At 55.1% G+C, this 20,804-nt stretch overlaps 2 protein-coding genes across 2 annotated transcripts; both read left to right on the top strand.

The window, feature by feature from the left end:
• The first annotated feature begins 5,922 nt into the window (after positions 1–5,922).
• Positions 5,923–14,439, top strand: SPCS2 (signal peptidase complex subunit 2). The gene is made up of 5 exons (XM_034074569.1): positions 5,923–5,997; positions 11,120–11,203; positions 11,925–12,085; positions 13,074–13,208; positions 14,193–14,439. The coding sequence occupies exons 1-5, from the start codon at positions 5,959–5,961 to the stop codon at positions 14,377–14,379; spliced, it is 606 nt and encodes a 201-aa protein (XP_033930460.1). The 5' UTR covers positions 5,923–5,958; the 3' UTR covers positions 14,380–14,439.
• Positions 14,440–17,216: 2,777 nt separating this feature from the next.
• NEU3 (neuraminidase 3) lies at positions 17,217–20,126 on the top strand. The gene is made up of 3 exons (XM_034072802.1): positions 17,217–17,243; positions 17,340–17,582; positions 18,495–20,126. Exons 1-3 carry the CDS (start codon positions 17,217–17,219, stop codon positions 19,458–19,460), a joined length of 1,236 nt encoding a protein of 411 aa, XP_033928693.1. The 3' UTR covers positions 19,461–20,126.
• The last annotated feature ends 678 nt before the right edge of the window (positions 20,127–20,804 follow it).

The following is a 20,804-nucleotide window of genomic DNA, read 5'->3' on the forward strand; positions in this document are numbered from 1 at the left end:
AACTGCTCAAATCTGGATGTTTCTGCTCCTTTCTACCCCATTGCTGCTTTCAATGGTTGTGCTTTCGTGTCCTCCTCAGCACCAGGGCCAGGACTTTCAGTGGTCATTTTGGGTGTCAGCTTCATGGGGATGTGTTCCAGAGGGAGGTTCCTGAGGGACTCTTGACTTGCATGTGTTAAATGTGTGGGTGACAGTGCCATGCAGGTGTCTGCAATGGAATCCAACCCTGCTTATGGGAAACAACAAACCAGAACCGTGCCAACAGCCTGCGAATACCGAGGGCATCTTCAGAGCAGTGAGGACTGAACTGCAGGGCAGAATAAACCCAGGTTCTGACAGTGCCAATGACCTGTTTCTGATCCCGTTGTTGCTCTTGGGACCCCGCCGCCTGTCCCCGATGGGTGATGCCTCTGCCTGGATGAGGTGAAGGGGAGTAGGATGATGTGGGTTTCATGTCGGTGAGCATCCCTTGTGGCTTCTTTCTGGTGCTGCTGGTTCAGGGGGGATGGATTTGGGCCTTAAGAAGGGGTTTGTGCCCAGCTCAGCTCCCTGGTGCTGTTGGGACTGCCCCAGTGCAGGATGGGGTTTCCCTATGGGACAGATGGGTGCTGGGACAGTGGGAAAGAGGTGGGAGAAGCAGGGAGCTCCTCTTAGCTCCATTCATGGCAGTGATGCAACGTCCACAGGTCCCTGTACAACCCATTAAGCAGCACAGGCAGAGCCCCAGAGGAGCCATGCTCACCATGGACCATCACTGCTGGCCATGGAATACTCAGAGGGAGCTGGAGTTTTCCTTCCCCATCAGTTTCCATGAGGATGGGGTGAGCACACACCTGGTTTTGCAGGTACTGCACAGCACAGCCCTGAGCAGATGGGGTTCCCATGTGCTGTATTAGCACTGGTGGGGCTGTATCCATGTATCCAAGGTGGAAGTCGCTGCCTGAAAAGCTGGGATGAATCTTGGCACCACATTGGGTTTTCCAAGCTCAGGAGGGGAAAACTGGCTCCAAATAAGATAGAACAGAGCAGATTTATCCCAAGGGGTGGGAAGCTTTATTCCAGCTCTGCCTCTTGGGCACCCTCCTTCCCGGCTGGAGCTGTTTGGGGCTGGTTGGATGCAGCCTCCGAGGGAAGGGCTTTTGCCATCTGTGCGATAGCCTGGCCACCTCCTGGACAAGGAGAGACATCCCAAACACCTCCTGGAATTCCTCCATCAGCCTCCTGGTATTCCCTGCACTTGGATTCCCTCCCCTGCAAGACAGTGGCTGGAAAAGGCCAGGGCTGTGAGCAGGGCAATGGGACAACCCCATGGCTCCAGCATCTCCTCCTGCGCCCCAGCTCTCTTCCATCCCCAGGCATGGGGAATGTCACCATGGCAGGGATATGGAGGCTGGGATCCTGCTCTCGGGGGGGAAACCCATTTGAGCTCCAAGGCTGCTCTGCCACCAGCTGGGATTGGGATGGGGTTGATCCAGATGTGGATCTAAGGGACCCCAGCAGTGTCTCTGTTGCATTTACCCCCCGTTAAGCAGTAGCTGGAGCACTGGGGTGAAAGGCTGCTCCAATGGGACACCCTCCATTCCCACCTCAGCCACATTGAGGGCTCAAGGATGTGTTCCCATCCTTCTCCTGCCTCTGCAGGTACTGGGAAGGCAGGACCATACCCAAGGCACCTCAGTGAAGGTCTGACTGTTTCTCATGGCCAGCAGGATTCCTTCCAGGATCTTGGCTTTTGCCTTCCAGGCAGGAGGACCAGGAGGCTGCAGCATCTCCCTTCCATCTCCTGCCCCATCTCCAAGCCAACATGGGCCCTTGCTGCTGCAGGGGGGGAGGTGAAGGGGGCTCTGGGGGGCTCGTTTGGACCAAGGCAGTGTGGTTTAGACACCAGCTCATTGAGGAGCATGGGATCAGCTTTCCACAGTGGATACAGGGGCTGTGATTCCACTGCCCCCCACCCTACAGACCCATCTTGGATGCTGTGTCCACACTGGGACAGGGCTGGCTTCCCACATGTGAGGGAGGGAGAACAGTGAGGAGCTGGGCCTGGGATCTGGGGCCAAGCCCATGCGCAGGCTCTCAGCATCCATCCACACACATGGGTTGATCCAGATGCAGAACAAGCAGCATCCCTTTGGAGCTCCAGCTCTTTACCTTCTGATGCACGCAGGGCTGCTGCACACAATCCAGCTGTGCCTCAGCATCCCAGTAACCCAGAGGGTGGTTTGGGAGCTGGTGCAGAGCCTGCACCTTCCTCTGGATCCCTGTGAACCAGAGGGAAAACGGGACAATGGAAACCTCTGCTGCTTCTGCTGCCATTGGAGTGAGCCCAGAGGCTGCTGCGAGGGCTGGAGCAGCTCTGCTCTGGAGCCAGGCTGAGAGAGCTGGGCTGGGGCAGCCTGGACAAGAGAAGGGGAGAGCTGAGAGCAGCTCCAGTGCCTAAAGGGGCTGCAGGAAAGCTGGAGAGGGGCTTGGGACAAGGGCCTGGAGGGCCAGGCCAAGGGGAATGGCTTGAACCTGCCCAAGAGAGGGGAGACTGAGCTGAGCTCTGAGGCAGAAGCTGTTCCCTGGGAGGGTGCTGAGGCGCTGGCACAGGGTGCCCAGAGAAGCTGTGGCTGCCCCATCCCTGGCAGTGCTCAAGGCCAGGTTGGACACAGGGGCTTGGAGCAGCTGCTCCAGTGGAAGGGGTCCCTGCCCATGGCAGGGGTTGGAGCTGGAGGAGCTTTAAGGCTTTCCCAAGCAGGAGCTCTCATCTGCACTCACCAAGCTCCAGGTCTGTGCCTCCATCGAGCAGCTCCTCGCAGCCTTTGCCTTGCTCTGGACCCCCCAGGAGCTCCCTTCCTCCCTTCCTCCCTCTTCTCCCTCCTCTCCTCCAGCCTGGCCCCTGCCCTGGGTCTCTGCAGGGGTCTGGACACATCCTGCACCTCAAAGCAGCCAAACAGAGGCATTCACAGCAGCCCCTTCCCACCAGGGGAGCTGATGGGGTCAGCCAGAACCTGCCCTGCTGTGGCCAGAGCCCCCCTATGGCAGCCACCACCTCATCCCATCTCAGTGGGACCAGGCACAGACAAGAGAGAGGCCATTCCCATCCTGGTGCAGACTCCTTTTCCCTTGATAATCCCAAGATTCCCAGAGAAACCCAAGTGAAACCTGCCCTGGGGAGCTCCAAGGGAGTTTTCCATCAGATGCTATAGGGATGCTGCTGGAATGCTGAGCTCCTGCAGCTGGAGCTGCCCACCATAGGGCTGTGCAACCCTGCAGAATACACCTCCCCTTCTCCTTGCTCACCCATTGCCTTTACCCTTCTTGCTAGTGCTTCCTTCCCTCAATCCCTGCAATCCAAGCCGGGTTATAACCCTGGTACCCACAGGACATGCATGCATTCGGCTGGGAAATGATCCATCTATGGATCAAACCTGAGCACTTACAGCTTGGCCCCACCTGTATCAGGAAGGATGCAGCATCCCCCTCCTGTGAGCCCCTTCCTCTTCCCCCATCACCCCCTGTCTGCTGGATGGGGTCATGGAGCTGCTGGGGAGCAGGGGCTGGGTCCGGAGCATCTCCCACAGCTTCCACTGCATCCAGTGCTGTGGATCCAGGAAGGTCTTGGCATCCACACCTTGGGGAGGTGCAGGTGACCTGGGGCACACAAGGGACATCCATGTGCAAGTGGATGCAGTGGTTGGAGGCTTGTCCTGATGGGACAAGGTCCGTGTCAGCGTCTTCAATCCCATAGGATCCCACAGCCAGGCCTGATGGACAAGACTGAATCCAGAAGGACAGTGACAAACCCTGCCTGGGACAGCAATAGTGTCCCCAAAACACCTCCCATCCTTCCCACTTCTCCCTCCATCCTTCCAACCCCACTGGGATCCATGTGTCTGGGATCCATGTATCCCACCCCTCTTCCCATGCTCCCAGCTAATCATTCCTTACCCTGAGAGAGGGTTTCACCCCTTTCCAAGGCACATCCCTCCTTACCTTGCATGGGATGCGGAGGTGCCAGCTCTCCATGGCTGGGCTCTACTGGTGGAGCAGTTGCATTCCCAGCTTGTGCTGGAGGAGCCAGGCCAGCAGAGGCAGCTGCTATGGGAAAGCAGGGGTTGGACAGGCCCTGGATTGCAGGGAGCTGCTTTATCCCTAAGGATACCAACCAGCTGGGCTGCATTCACCAAGCCCCAGCCAAGAGTAACCTGTGAGTTACTGCTCTGCATGCATCACTGCACTGGTTCATCAGGGTCCTGCCTTCATGCACGTCCTACCGTGGCCATAGGCACGTTTGGGCTTTATCCCCCCTGCTCAGAAAGCTCCTGCAGGAATAAACCCGGAGCAGGTTCTGGAAAGCCCTTTGTGGGATCAACACCATTTAGGGAGCAAAATGTAGCCTGAGACTGCACTGCTGCAGGTGGTGGGTTCATATGGATGTGGATGGGTTGATAAGGATATGGATGGGTTGATACGGATATGGATGGGTTGATACAGATATGGGTGTATTGATACGGATATGGATGCATTGATATGGATATGGGTGCATTGATACTGATATGGATGGGTTGATATGGATATGGATGGGTTGATACAGATATGGATGGATTGATATGGATATGGATGGGTTGATACGGATATGGATGGATTGATATGGATATGGATGCACTGATATAGATATGGATGCATTGATACAGATATGGATGGGTTGATATGGATATGAATGGGTTGATACAGTTATGGATGGGTTGATATGGATATGGATGGGTTGATACAGCTACGGATGGGTTGATATGGATATGGATGCACTGGTATGGATATGGATGCATTGATGTGGATATGGATGCATTGATAAGGATATGGATGGGTTGATACGGATATGGATGCATCAATATGGATATAGATGGGTTGATATGGATATGGATGGGTTGATAAGGATATGGATGCATTGATAAGGATATGGATGCATTGATACAGATACGGATGCATTGATAAGGATATGGATGGGTTGATACGGATATGGATAGGTTGATACGGATATGGATGCATTGATATGGATATTGATGGGTTGATATGGATGTGGATGCACTGATACAGATATGGATGCATTGATACAGATATGGATGCATTGATATGGATATGGATGGGTTGATATGGATATGGATGCATTGATACAGATACGGATGGGTTGATAGGGACTTCAATGGGTCCAGGAGCAGCAGCAGGGCACTAACAGTGTCTGCAGGAGCATTGCTCATCAGAGAGCAGCAATGATTAAAGCACCTCCTGGGGCCAGGGCAGGAGGGTCCCAACACCAAAAGGCAACGCGGTCCCTGTCCCAGAGAGCCAAGAGAGAGGGAGGAGCTGCCGCAGAGCTGGGCTCATCCTGCCCCGCTGTGGGTGCTGGGAGGGGGATGCTGAGGCACCTTCAGGCTCGGGAAGAGGGACACAGGCAGGAGACTGCCCCGTCTGCATCTGCAAGTGAAGGGGCAGGGTCTGCTCTGAGCACTGAGCCGTGATGGAGGCTGTGGAGCTGCATCCCAACCTTCCCACCCAAACACATGGAGAAGAGAAGGCTCAGGGGGGACCTGATGGCTCCCTCCAAGTGGCTGCAGGAGGATGGAGCCAGGAGGGGCTGGGCTCTGCTCCCAAGGAACAAGGGATGGGACAAGAGGAACCGGCCTCAAGCTGCCCCAGGGCAGGTTTAGATGGAGCTGAGGAACAATTCCTGCCCCACAGGGTGCTCAGGCATTGGAACAGGCTGCCCAGGGCAGGGCTGCAGGCACCGGGATGGCAGCGCAGGGTTACCGGTTGTATCCAACCATCCCAAAGCTCATCCCAAAGCTCATCCCATAACCCGTCCCCATCCCAAAGCTCATCCCACGGCTCCACCATGCTCCCTCCCGCGCGCTCCCGTCGCCCCCCGCGCGCAGCCACTCAGGAGCGCGCACGCCGCGCCGTGAGGGCGGGGACAAGATGGCGGCCAAAGGCGGCAGGACCGGGCTGCTCGACAAGGTACCGGCCGCATCCCACCCGATCCCACTGGATCCCTCTCGATCCCATCCGATCCCAGCCACATCCCTGACCCCTTCCCGTTGTTATCCCCTCGGTGTCATCCCCCAGGTCCCGTTGTTATCCCACAGGTGTCATACCCCCTCCTCCCGGGCCTCAATGGGGCCCCCTCAGTGCTGAGGTGCATCCGCCGCCTCAGCCGCAGCCTCCCCTCAGCAACCGGGCCGTGAACGGCAGAGGAGGCCCCGGGGGAAGGAGGGAGGAGGAATCGGTCTGAGGACGAGCACGTCCGGCAGGGACCTTGGGAACCCTCGGGGCTCGGGTTCCCTTCTCGCTGCCGGCCTGGCTGCGCTGAGCCGCGGCCACAGCCGTGCCCTGCGGTGCTGGTGCCACGGAGGTGGTGCTGAGGGGGACGGAGGTGTCCGTCGGTAGAACAGAGCTTGCTGCGAAGCCCGGTCTTCAATCGGTGGTTTAAAGGAACGTGGTTGTATTGTGGGTGTGAGCTCGGCTCGGTTTGCAGGGCTCGGGTGTTCGGTGCTGCTCTCTGTGGTGTCAAATAGTCTGATAGCTGGAACTGAACACCTGGAGGCTGTTGTTGGTGTTGTTGTTGTTGTTACGACAGGCTGAGAACATTGGGGCTGTTGAGCCTGGAGAAGAGAAGCTGCGTGGAGACCTCAGAGCAGCTTCCAGTGTCTGAAGGGGGCTCCAAGGATGCTGGAGAGGGGCTCTTCATCAGGGACTGCAGTGATAGGACAAGGGGTGATGGGTTCAGACTGAAACAGGGGAAGTTCAGGTTGGAGATAAGGCAGAAGCTGTTCCCTGGGAGGGTGCTGAGGCGCTGGCACAGGGTGCCCAGAGAAGCTGTGGCTGCCCCATCCCTGGCAGTGCTCAAGGCCAGGTTGGACACAGGGGCTTGGAGCAGCTGCTCCAGTGGAAGGGGTCCCTGCCCATGGCAGGGGTTGGGGCTGGAGGAGCTTTAAGCTCCCTTCAACCCAAACTGGGCTGGGATTCAGGGCATTTTATTTGACATCTTTCATTGAACTTCAAACCAGAGCTGCCTGCAATTGACAACACTTTGGTTTTCATCAATATGTGTATATTCATAACTCCTAAAGGCAACAGTTTTCTTGCCTCAGTTTAAGGTGATGTTATCCTTCCCATCCCTAAGAGTTTGGTGGCTTTTCTTTAAAGCAGCAGATCAAGTTGTTGAGAGGATGCTTTAGGGGAAGTTGTGCTTATGAAATATTTCCTTCTGCAATGTGCTCAGCTTTTGGTTTTGAAATGACAAGTGTTTTGTGGTTCCACTTGAAGAACTCCGGGAAGCATCATGCGTTGGAGCCATTCTGCTGCCTTGTTCTGTGGATTCTCAGGTTATTTCAGGAGGAGGAGGAGCTGTAGGTAAAGGAAACACAATTTTGGTGCAGGAGCTGAAGCCTTCAGTGAGAAACCATCGATAGTTTCAGCAGGGCTTCCACCTGAAATACATACACACGCTTGGTAACGTTCTGACTGCTTTTCCCTCTGTCACCATACCGATCTATGTGCCTTTATTTCCTCTCCCTGGATGACTTCAATGAACTCCAGTCACTTCTGTGAGCTGGTGTATATATTGCTGAGGATTTAACTGGAGAATTGTGGCCTTAGGTGCATAACTTGCTCAGGCTTTTCCCAGACAGAGAAATGATGGGTTATTGACAAGGCTTTTATGGACAGGTTGCTTGTTCAGGCTATCTTGTCCTTCACAAGTAAGCTAAACCAAGGTGAGCTCAGGGAGATCTGTGGTTGAACTAACCTCATTTTTGTCCTTCTTTAAGTGTTCTTTAAGTTCTTTAAGTGTCTTTAAGTGTTTGTGATAACCAAGTAGCTCCTCTTGACCTCTCATCCCTGAACCAGGACCCCTAAGAGCACACACCCTCCGAATTCACAGCACAGCAGTGGCCACAGCCCTCAAACCCCTGATGATCTCACCCAAGTAGCACACTGAGTTACCAACCACACTGCTGCTACTGGAGTAAAACCTTGGAAGGCTTTGCAAGGCTCCAGGACTAAAACCACTGCCAGCTCAGTGACTTCCCTCTGCTCCTGTGCCACAGAAGCTGCTCTCTGCTGCTGGAGGATGTTGTCTGTGAGTGCAGCCAGGCAGCAGAGGTGATCTGGGAAGAGAGAGGCCCAGGGTTTCTTCCTCCAAGCAAGAGGCTGAGCAGCTTGGAGCTGAGAACAGCCACACTGGCTCACTGGAGTTTGCTACAGCTCTTCCTTCAGGAGGAAGAGGAGGGAGCTGACCTCTGCCACTTCCACATCTCATTTAGGCCAGGCTCATGGTGTGCCATGTCACTGTTATCTTGGGGTTTATAGGAGACCTGTGGGTTGGAGCCTCGAGGGAGGTGCTGTGCATCATGTGCTGAGGCTCTTCCATCCTCCCTCAGCCACAGCATTGTGTGTCCTGGTTAGAAGTGTTTCTGACTCTAAGTTTTAGGAAGGGAGGTTCCTTTTTTACCATCCTTGTAATAAAAAGCACAGATGAGATGCAGAAAGATTATTCCCCTTGAGGAGTTTGTATAGTCTGCATTGATGTTCCTCTTGCAGTAATAACAAACCTTTTTTTACTGTATGACTTATTTATGACTGTAATCCCCAGAAGCTGTTGCAGGCTAAACTTGACATAAATGAGGCTGACAGCAGTGGTAGGAGGGGAAAATATAGCAAAGTTTGTGCTATGTCTTTATGATGTGAGCATCTTGGAATTTCTCCTGTAGGATTTTCCCCTCCTGCTGCTTGTGAGGGAGCTTTGGAAAGGGATTTAAATGAAGGTGATGGCTCCAATCCTGCAGTGTCTGCTGCAAATGCTGTACTGCTGTCCCTGCTTTTGGAGATAAGAGGAGAATCTCGCCTGCTGCAGGCAGCTTCTGTACTCACACAGTTACTTCTGGTGTCAGATTGGGTTTGTGGCTTTCTGAAACTGCATTTCTGATTTCATTCTTTAGTTTTGAGTACACCACTGCCTGTACTTCAGCTTTTCCTTTAAAGCCTTGTTCTTACATGGGTGCTAAATCCACTTTCTGGCTGTAGAACATCATATTTGCTTCCCATCAGGTACAGGATACGCTCAGGACAAGTGTAATAACCTTCCACTTGGTTTTTAAACTGCAGGAGTCCAAACATCCAAACTGAAAAGCTGTTTAGAACTGGTTGATGGGGTTTTCCCCTCCATCAGGCTGGCATGAAAACCCGAGCTTTGTTTTGAAGCCTTTGGAAGTGCTCAGAATGAAAACTGGTTGCAAAGCACCATGCACCAACTGGAGGAGCAGATGTGTTTGCATCTGCCAGGCTCCATGGGACATGGGGGCAGCTTCACCTTCCCTCCACAGCCAGGCAGCGCTGGTTTACTGACCCAAGCAGTGATGAAGGCTGGAGAGGGTCCCTGGAAGGGCCTCAAAGATGGTTCAAGGGCAGCAGTGAGGAAAGGCTGAGAGAGCTGAGACTGTTCAGCTGGAGAAGAGAAGGCTCCGGGAGCCCTGAGCCATGTGCCAGGAGGTAAAGGAGGCTGCAGAGGAGATGGAGGCTCCCTTTGGACAAGGAGTCCATGGGAAAGCCAAGGGGTGATGGGCACAAGTTACTGCTGGGAGATTCCCACTGGACACAGCAGGAGAATCATTCCCAGTGAGAACAAGCAGCCATTGGGATAATCTCCCTGTGGAAATGGTGACTCCCCAATGATGAACACTGCTAAGATTGGGCTGGACAAGGTGCTGGACATCTAGTGTAGGTCATGCTGTGCCTGGAAGTGTTGAAGCAGATGATCCTTGAGGTCCCTTCAACCTGGGATTCTGATTCCTCTGTCTGAGGGTGAGCACTTGGTGGCAGCAGCCAAATCTCTGCCAGTGCAGCATCCCAGCCTCTCCCAGCTCTTTGGTCCTGCAGATCAGCCTGGAAGAAGCAGAGAAGCAGCAGCAGCAGTTTGGATTATGGAGCTGTTCCTGTCTTGAGTCAGCACAGCCTCAGTCACAAGGAACCTCAAGAGCTGAGGAACTGCTGCTTCAGCTCCTTGTTTCAGATAGCCTAAGATTAGGTTCTTTTTATCTCCCAGTAACAGCTTTATCTCAAAACATGTGTCATGTGGGCTTTACATCTGCCCTTAAAGTGCTGGTTCTCTGTGAGAGATCTGGGTCAGTTAAATATCACCAATGTTATCCAGCCATTCCAGTGTCAGGTGGTGTGGGACAGAGAGCAAGAATCCAGCCAGAATTCCTGCTCTGGATCCACATAAAGTACTTTGTACGTTCCTGACCTGGAAGCTCTTTCCCAGTCTGTCTCCTGCCAGGGAAGGGAAATGAGCTCTTTGGTAGTTAATAAACCCAACATGGGAGGTTCAGCAGCAGGAAATACCATGAGTGGAGTTGAGGATTGCTTCTAACAGCAGTTAAGTTCTAGCTCCAGTCACTCAACTGGTTGAAATAACACACAGGGCTCAAACTCCCATGTCCAACTGTGGCTAAAAGGGATAATACCACCACAAATAATATCATTCCAGGGAAAAAGAGCCCTTTTGAGGAACTGAGCTCTTGCATCTGACTGTCATGATTGATAAAGGACCTGTTTGTGTGGAAAACATGGATCTAGAAAAGCAGCGGAGGCCTTGGTTTCATTCTGGAGGATGGTTGGACTGAAACTTCATTTCTTTTGGTGCATTTGGATTCTCTTGTACCTGTATTCTTAAGGGGGCCTTGAAATTCTTCCTTCTGTCATCAACCCCCAAAGAGTGTTTGCCACAGCTTGGCTGGAAAGCAGGAATGCATTCAAAGGCAAGAGTTAAGTCCTAACTGATGCTTTCTGCAGCAAACAGAACCAAAACTAGAGTCAAACTGATGTAAAAAGTCACTTTTTAGGTGTCTGTGACAAGGTTTAAAAGCTTGAATCCATAAAGGTAATGGGTAGGATGGTGCTGAGGTGGTGGTGGCTGCGACACACATTGGGGGGCTGTAACCCAATGGATCCTTCCCATCTCTGGTCCGGTTATCCCAACCAGGCAGCTGTTGTCTGGGTTGTCTCCCATCTTTGTGCTTGTGCCACAATATTAAAACAAAAAGCCACTTCTGTTTTTAACTCCCTTTTGTTTCTATTGCAGTGGAAGATTGATGACAAACCAGTGAAAATTGACAAATGGGACGGTTCAGCTGTGAAAAATTCCTTGGACGACTCTGCCAAAAAGGTAACCCCTGATCATGGAATCATGGAATGCTTTGGGTTGGAAAGGCTCATAAGATCATCCACTTCCAACCCCTGCCACAGGCAGGGACCCCTTCAACTGGAGCAGCTGCTCCAAGCCCCTGTGTCCAACCTGGCCTTGAGCACTGCCAGGGATGGGGCAGCCACAGCTTCTCTGGGCACCCTGTGCCAGCGCCTCAGCACCCTCCCAGGGAACAGCTTCTGCCTTATCTCCAACCTGAACTTCCCCTGTTTCAGTCTGACCCCATCACCCCTTGTCCTATCACTGCAGTCCCTGATGAAGAGCCCCTCTCCAGCATCCTTGGAGCCCCTTCAGACACTGGAAGCTGCTCTGAGGTCTCCATGCAGCTTCTCTTCTCCAGGCTCAACAGCCCCAATGTTCTCAGCCTGGCTCCATACAGGAGCTGCTCCAGCCCCTGCTCATCCTCGTGGCCTCCTCTGGACTTGCTCCAACAGCTCCATGTCCTTCTGGTGTTGGAGACCCCAGAACTGCACCCAGTGCCACAAGTGGGGTCTCACCAGAGCAGAGCAGAGGGGCAGGATCCCCTCCTTTGTCCGTCCATGATGCAGATACTCATTTTGCATCAAGCTGCTGCTCAGTTTATCAATGTACCTGAGTCTGGTTTATCTAAATCCATTCCAGAAGCAGTTTATCCCATTGATGGGAAGCACAAAACAATCTCAGCTCCGTGTTTCTCCCTCAGGTTCTCCTGGAGAAGTACAAGTACGTGGAAAACTTCCGCCTGATCGACGGCCGCCTCATCATCTGCACAATCTCCTGTCTCTTTGCCATTGTAGCTTTGATCTGGGACTACCTGCACCCCTTTCCTGAATCCAAACCTGTTCTTGCCTTTTGTGTTGTATCATATCCTTTACAGATGTTCGCATTTATACCTAAAAGGGTTTATATTCCCCACAAAGCACAAAACCCCTTTTTCTCTGTATTCCCCATTTCAGGCCTGGGGGAACTTTACTTCTTATGATGTGGAGATCAGCTGATAATCAAATAGTTTCCATGTGATGGCAAAATTCCTGCCTGTCTGGATGTGACACAGGGAAATCTGGGAGATGTGTGGGTCCAGCCCTGCAGTATGGCTCACATCAGAGGTCACAGCTCCTGGGCAGCTGATCAGCTCTCTGACACAGACCGTGTGGAGACTGCTCTACTTTGTGTGTTAATCCCAAAATGAGGATTAGCTACTGAAAGCTTCAGGGGGTTGTTTTGGGGTTGATTTAATGTTTATTCTGTCCATAGTCTGGTTACAGGGGGGAAATCTGCTCTTTGCCCATGCAACACATCAGGTATGAGCGTGCAGAATGAAGCTTCTCTGGGCACCCTGTGCCAGCGCCTCAGCACCCTCCCAGGGAACAGCTTCTGCCTCAGAGCTCAGCGCAGTCTCCCCTCTCTTGGGCAGGTTCAAGCCATTCCCCTTGGCCTGGCCCTCCAGGCCCTTGTCCCAAGCCCCTCTCCAGCTTTCCTGCAGCCCCTTTAGGCACTGGAGCTGCTCTCAGGTCTCCACTTCAGGAGCCTTCTCTTGTCCAGGCTGCCCCAGCCCAGCTCTCTCAGCCTGGCTCCAGAGCAGAGCTGCTCCAGCCCTCGCAGCAGCTCCATAGTGTCCTATGGCCTCACTCCAACAGCTCCACATCCCTCTTGTGTTGGGGGAATGGCAAAGATTGATGAAAATCTCCCAGTTAGTATGTAATTTCTCATGTTCATGAGCAATTGGCCTGTTTGGAGCCATGGTATCATGAGAGGTGGTTAGATGCTGGTGTCTGAGGGGATCCAACCAATTTCTCTGCCATATTTCTGCTTCCAGTTGCAGCTCCTTAGTTTCCTTAACTTACCCTTGCACATACTTTGTGATGATGGGAATCCTGACCATCTATACCTCATATAAAGAAAAGAGCATTTTCCTTGTAGCTCACAGAAAAGACCCCGCAGGGATGGATCCTGATGACGTTTGGCAGCTCTCCTCCAGTCTCAAACGGTATCCTGGGATTAGTGGGAATGTGGTACCAGCATGGCTTTGGGTTGCCTGTGCTACCATGGCAGAAAAGCTGTGTTTTGGGAAGGGAATGAAGTGAAAATGAAGGGAAAATACTAGTGTTTGTGGAGTGGGGATATGAGCTTTCCACAAAGGAATGGGGACCAAGTCATGATCTTGGTGGCCTTCCAGGCAGTTTCATAGGATCATAGAATGGTTTGGGATTAAGGGACCTTAAAGCTTCTCCAGCTCCAGCCCTACCACAGGCAGGGACCCCTTCCACTGGAGCAGCTGCTCCAAGCCCCTGTGTCCAACCTGGCCTTGAGCACTGCCAGGGATGGGGCAGCCACAGCTTCTCTGGGCACCCTGTGCCAGCGCCTCAGCACCCTCACAGGGAACAGCTTCTGCCTTATCTCCAACCTGAACTTCCCCTGTTTCAGTCTGAACCCATCACCCCTTGTCCTATCACTGCAGTCCCTGATGAAGAGCCCCTCTCCAGCATCCTTGGAGCCCCCTTCACACACTGTAAGGCTGAGTTTGTGATTCACCAGAGGATATTATCACAGGGAAGCACCAAATGTGTGGTGGAGAAGTTAATCATGAGGAGTATAAAACCTTTAGCTGTGTTATAATGAACACCCACATGCTGCAGCTCTTAGTGCCCATGTGGGAACCTCCACCCTGGTGGCTTCCCCCTTAATAAAGATGAGGATTCCTCCTCACAGAATCATGGAATCAATGAGGTTGGAAAAGCCCTTTAAGCTCACCCAGTCCAACCATTCCCACCCCTGCCCCATGGCACTGAGGCCTCGTCTCCACGGGCTGGGAACCCTTGCAGGGCCGGTGCCTGCAGCCCTGCCCTGGGCAGCCTGTTCCAATGCCTGAGCACCCTGTGGGGCAGGAATTGCTCCTCAGCTCCATCTAAACCTCATCTTGCTGTTGTCCCAGCTAAGCCAGGCTCAAGCTGTGCTTTCCCTGGCCCTGCAGGTTTGATGACAAATACACCCTGAAGGTGACGTTCATCAGCGGCAGAACCAAGCAGCAGAGGGAAGCCGAGTTCACCAAATCCATTGCCAAGTTCTTTGATACCAATGGCACGTTGGTGATGGAGGCCTATGAGCCTGAGGTGTCCAAGCTGCACGACAGCCTGGCCATGGAGAGGAAAACCAAGTGACCGGGATGCTGCCGGGAATGCGCTCAGTGAACACCAATAAAGCATCATGACAAGAGGGAATCGTGTTTGTCCTGAGCCCATAACCTGTTCTGCATGAGTTGGGATGGTTCATATTGTATCCAAGATTGGATATCTTGGATTAGAATCTGTGATTATAATCTTGAAACCAGGCTTTTTGACATCAAATCCCAGATGGTTTTAATCCTGAGTTTGGGATTTGTATCCTTGAATCCAGGATTTTTCAGTCTTGAGTCCTGGATTTTCCTCTCGAATCCCAGATTCTGTTAATCTTGAATGCAGGATGATCAATCTCAAATCTCATTCTTGTATCCAGTATTTTTATTATCAGATCCCAGAGTTTTTAAGCTTGAGCTCAGGATCTTTCATCTTGAATCCTGAATTTTTCCATCTTAAAATCCAGGATTATTAATCTCAAATCACAGATTTTTAAATATCAAATTCAGCATTTTTAATCTCTAATCTTAAATCTCAGATTTTTCATCTCCTATTCTTGATTTTTCAATCTAAAATCCAAGATCTTAAATCTCTAATCCAAGATTATCAGTCTCAGATCCCATATTCCTGAATCCCAAGGGGTTTAATCTCAGTTCCCATATTTTTAATGGCAAATCCAGGTTTATCCATCTCAGATCCTGGATTTTTAATCTCTCTTTTCAATCTTGAGTCCAGGATTTTTAACCTTGCGTCCCAGCTTATTTGGATGCCAATGTCAGACCCACTGCTGTGTCCTCAGCATCCTTCCCATGGTCAGTGCATGAAGACTTCAACAGGAGGCATCTCACTCCCTCCCGTTTTACCTCTCTGCATGCGGAATATTCCCACTTCCCTTTCCCATGAGGAATTCAGGACAAACCCATCTGCACCACAAACACGTTCCCTTTATCCTGTTGGGAACAGAGGATTGGTTTGTACAAACCCTTTTATGTGATAGGGGGGTGAGAAATCCGCTTCTTGTCTATGTCCGACCGCGGCGCTTCCCGATACAGCCCCTGTGCGGCCGCTTCTCTGTCGCCGTCCCCATCCCCATCCCAATCCCATCCCCGCCCCATCCTCATCCCCATCCTCGTCCCCATCCTCATCCTCACCCTCGTCCCCATCCTCATCCTCACCCCCATCCCCGTCCCCATCCCTGTCCCCATCCCAAATCCCATCCTATCCCCGTCCCCATCCCCGTTCCCGTCCCCATCCCCGTCCCCGTTCCCGTCCCCATTCCCATCCTCGTCCCCATCCCCGTCCCCATCCCCATCCCCATCCCCGCCTCCTATGGACGGGCCCTGGCCGCAGGACACGGTTTGGGGTCAGTTCGGTTGGTTTTAGTCCATAACCGACCCAACGGGCGCTGGACGGGGCCCGCAGCTCCCCCGGTGCCTTCCGGGGGGGGGGAGCTCCGTGCAACGGCTCCGAAGCCACCACCCCCCCCGCGGCACCGGGCAGGAAGGGGCGGAGCGGAGCGGAGCGGAGCGGGGCGGCCCCGGAGGAGCGGAGGCTGCGGCGGGTGAGGAGCGGGGGGAAATGGGGGGTACATGGGACATGGGGGGTATAGGGGACATAGGGGGGTATAGGGGATATGGGGGGTGTAGGGGACATAGGGTATAGGGAACATGAGGGGGTACAGACGACATGGGGGGGAATAGGGGACATAGGAGGGTATAGGGGACATAGGGGGGTACAGGGAACGGGGGGGTATAGGGGATACAGGGGATATGGGGGGGTACAGGGGGCATAGGGGAGTATAGGGGATACAGTGGATATGGGGGGTACAGGGGACATAGGGGGGTACAGGGGACATGGGGGGTATAGGGGGGACAGGGGACATGGGGGGGTACAGGGGACATTGGAGGTATAGGGGGGACAGGGGAGCAGGGGGTAATTGGTGCGTGCAGGAGCTGGGTTATGGGGTGCACCGGGGAGAATGTACGGGGGGGGTGTCGGGATATGGGGGTGCACGGGGGGGACCGGGAGCTTTGGGTCTGAGGGGGATTGGAGCATGAGGGATTTAGGGGTGCACGGGGGAGGGGGGGGGTGCATGGAGGGGTGTGAAGGGGAAGGGGGCTCTGGGGTGCAGGGGGGTCCGGGTCTTGGGGGGTATGGGGGATCAGTGAGTGTGGGGAGTAGGGCTATGGGGGTGCACGGGTGGTAAATGGGGGAGTCGAGCAGGGGAGGGGTGGAATAGGGGGTACAGTGAAGGGGGGGGATGATGGGGAGATGGGTGCATGCAGGGAGTTGGGCTATAGGGGTGCACGGTGGGGGTGCATGGGAGTCAGGGTGGGGGGGTCCATGGGGCAGTTGGGCTATGGGGGTACATGGGGGGGTGGTCTGGGTATTGAGGACAGGGGGATCGGTGCATGCAGGGGTGTGGGAGGGAGAGAGGACAGGAGGGGTGCAGGGGGGGTGTGGATGACCCTATGGGGTGATGCGCTGGGGGGGGGGGGTTGGGTTATGGGGGTGCACGGGGCTGCATGGGGGGTGTGGGTGACCGGGTGACCCTATGGGGTGATGCACTCGGGGGGGGGGGGTTGTGTTATGGAGGTGCAGGGGGGTTGAAGTGACATGGTGGGGGGGAGCCAGGAGGGAGGGGTGCATAGGGAATGGAGGAGTGCATGGGGGGGACTGGGACATTGGGGGATGCTAAAGGGGATGGGAATGGGGGTTCCTGCAGGTGCAGGGCCCTTGGACCATGGGTTCTGGGGGGGGGGGGGGCAGTAGGGGAGCCCCACAGGGACGGGCAGGACAGTGCTGTGTGACCTCACTGAGGGCTTCACTCTCACCCCCCTTCCACCCCACTCAGGGCCCAGTGAGGGCACCAGGGCATCACCATGTCCCAGCCCCTCTCCTGCCCCAAGGTGAGCCCCATCCCTGCATCCCCATCCTGGGGGGGACATCAGGGAGACCCCCCATTTACCCTCATTTAACCCTTCACATCTGAGTGTCCCACACAGCAGGAGCAGGAGGATGTCGGGGAACCCCCCCCCAAGGCACCGCCATTGGGATCCCCCATTATCTCCCCTATGGAGACGCTGTTCCGGCAGGCGAGCGGGGTCACCTACCGCATCCCGGCGCTGCTCTACATCCCATCGGCAGCCACGTTCCTGGCCTTCGCCGAGAAGCGTTCCTCAGCCAGGGATGAGGATGCCAAGTACCTGGTGCTGCGGCAGGGCCGGCGGCACGGACCCTCGGTGCAGGTAAAACCAGCCTGGAGCAAGGGGTGCTCTCCATCACTGGGAGGGATGGGTGCATCCCATGGCTGTTATCCCAGGGATGCCCCATCCCTGGCAGTGCTCAAGGCCAGGTTGGACACAGGGGCTTGGAGCAGCTGCTGCAGTGGAAGGGGTTGGGGATGGAGCTGGAGGAGCTTTAAGGTCCCTTCCAAGCCAACCCATTCCAACCCCATGGAGCGTTCCAGGCTTGGGGAATTGTGGCTGGAAACTGCCCATGGAACAGGAGCTGGAGGTGCTGATGGATGGAGCTGAACATGAGCAGCTCGTGCCCAGGCAGCCCCCAGCATCCTGGCCTGGATCAGCACCAGTGCGGCAGCAGGGCCAGGGCAGGGATTGTGCCCCTGTGCTGGGCACTGGGGAGGCTGCACCTGGAATCCTGTGCTCAGCTCTGGGCCCCTCACTGCAAGAGAGACCCTGAGGGGCTGGATGGGGCCAGAGAAGGGAATGGAGCTGGAGCAGGGCCTGGAGCCCAAGGGTGATGGGGAAGGGCTGAGGGAGCTGGGGGGTTCAGATGGAGAAGAGAAGGCTCAGGGGGGACCTGATGGCTCCCTCCAAGTGGCTGCAGGAGGATGGAGCCAGGAGGGGCTGGGCTCTGCTCCCAAGGAACAAGGGATGGGACAAGAGGAACCAGCCTCAAGCTGCACCAGGGCAGGTTTAGATGGAGCTGAGGAACAATTCCTGCCCCACAGGGTGCTCAGGCATTGGAACAGGCTGCCCAGGGCAGGGCTGCAGGCACCGGCCCTGCAAGGGGTCACAGCCCGTGGAGATGGGGCCTCGGTGCTATGGGGCAGGACTGGGGATGGTTGGACCGGATGGGCTCAAAGGGCATTTCCAACCTGGCTCATTCCCTGCTTCTCTGTCCCCTCCTTCCCACAGTGGGGCCCCATTCAGGACCTCTCAGCTCTAACCCTTCCCGGCCGCCGCACCATGAGCCCCTGTCCCCTTTACGACTCCAGCACCGGCACCATCTTCCTGTTCTGCATCTGTGTGGCTCGGGGCCGCTCGGAGCGGTGCCAGCTCTGGTGCAGCCGCAGTGCCGCTCGCCTCTGCTTCACCACCAGCACCGACAACGGCCGCACATGGACCCCGCTGCGGGACGTGACGGATGAGGCCATCGGCACCGACCTGTCCCGTTGGGCCACCTTCGCCGTGGGGCCCGGTCATGGTATCCGGTTGGATTCGGGGCGCTTGGTGGTGCCGGCATACACCTATTACATCCATAGGCGCCTGTGTGGGGTGGTGCCGCTGCCATGCTCTACACAGCAGCATTCCCTGGTGTTCTACAGCGATGACCACGGGCACCGTTGGCACAAGGGAGCCCTGCTCGGTGGGCAGCAGACGGGCGAGTGCCAAGTGGCACAGATCCATGGGGATGATCCCGGTGTTCCGGTGCTCTATTGCAATGCACGGGCACCGCATGGGTGCCGGTCCGTGGCGCTCAGCACCGACCTCGGGCTGTGCTTCCAGCCCCCGGTGCAGTGCCCGGTGCTGGCTGAGCCCCCCCGGGGGTGCCAGGGCAGCGTGGTGAGCTTCCCCTCTCCGCACCACACCGGCACCGGTCCCGCACCATCCTGGCTGCTCTACTCCCATCCCATGGACCGGCACCGGCGCCGCGATCTGGGCCTCTATGTGAACCCTTCACCGCTGGAGCAGGATGGGTGGTGGCACCCATGGGTGCTGCGGCAGGGCCCGGCCGGGTACTCGGACCTGGCTGCGTGTCCTGGTGGTGTCTTTGGGTGCTTGTTTGAGTGTGGCACCCACAGTGCTTGTGAGGAGATCACCTTCTGCCTCTTCAGCCTGGGCACCGGTGGCTGCGGTGAGCAGAGCATCCCCACATCCTGAATGGGGCCGGGAGCATCCCGAGCCCTGCATCCCGGAGCCCTGCATCCCGGAGCCCTGCATCCCGGAGCCCTGCATCCCAAGCCCTGCATCCCAAGCCCTGCATCCCTGGGACCTCACCGGACACTTGGGATGCGCAGCATCGTGGAGCTTTTACTGCGGTAATAATGAACGTTTGGGTTTTAATCACCCATCAAAGAGGTGAAGGAGGAGCTGTCAAGGGATTCCTGACTCTGGGAATGCTGCTGCTTCATCAGGGATCAGGAGTTTTCCCCTTGGAGCAGCAGGAAGGCTGAAGGTGCCACCAAGAACAGGTGATTCCCTGAGGGAAGATACCCCCAAGTGGTGGTTTAGTTGGAGGTATCTCTATTCCTGTGTCATTCCCATGTGGCAGAGGGAGAATTCCAGGTTTTTACCATTTTTAATCCCGTTCTATTCACTTTTCCATGTTCAGGCTGAGCTTTGTCCTGTATTCCTATGGGAAAAGCACTCAGATCTCTCTGGGGTGGTTTATTCTGCCCCATAAGGACACGTTGTGGCATCCCAATGGTGACAGCGACCTCATGGCTCTGTTGCTGCCAAATAAAATCCTTCCCAAAGGGATGAATCCAGCCAATACTGGGAAAATCCTATGGGATTTGATCCTGCTGGGGATGGCCTCGAGCATCACCACCTCCTGCTCCATCCCACCACTGCCATTTGGACACACAGCACAGGGGACATGAATGGGATGAATGGGAAGGGGTGGGAAGGGGATCAAGGAAAGTTGTGGGATTTGGGGACTTTGGCTTCTTGGGATGGGGAGGGAGGTTTGAGGGGGGAGTGATGGAGGATTGAGGGGTATGGATGAGTTCTGGGGGTGTGGGGTATGGGGGAGTGCTGGGGATATGGGGTATGGAGAGGGAGGGGAGCATGGGATGTGGATCCCAAGCCAGGATGGGGAGAGGCAGGAGGGGATCGATGAGAGAGGACAGGCAGGATGGAGGCAGGATGGGATGGGGACAGGAGGAGGGAAGACAGGGACAGGCAGGATGGGGTCAGGTGAGATGGGGACTGGATGAGGTGGGGACAGGGACAGGCAGGATGAGCCCAAGGTGGGACAGGGACAGGCAGCAGGGGCTGGGCAGAATAGGGACAACAGGAGGGTTCCAGGCAGGATGAGGTTGGGCAGGATGGAGACAGAGGGGGATAAAGAGAACAGGGATGGGCAGAACAAATCCAAGGCAGGATGGGGACAAGCAAGAAGGGACAGGACAGGATGGGGACAGATAAGGGACCGGCAGAATGGAGGCAAGCGGGACAGGGACAGGCAGCAGGAGTCCGAGGCAGGAGGGGGCAGCATGGGGA

The sequence above is a fragment of the Melopsittacus undulatus genome, chromosome 2 (assembly GCF_012275295.1).
Source record: "Melopsittacus undulatus isolate bMelUnd1 chromosome 2, bMelUnd1.mat.Z, whole genome shotgun sequence".
NCBI lineage: Eukaryota > Metazoa > Chordata > Aves > Psittaciformes > Psittaculidae > Melopsittacus > Melopsittacus undulatus.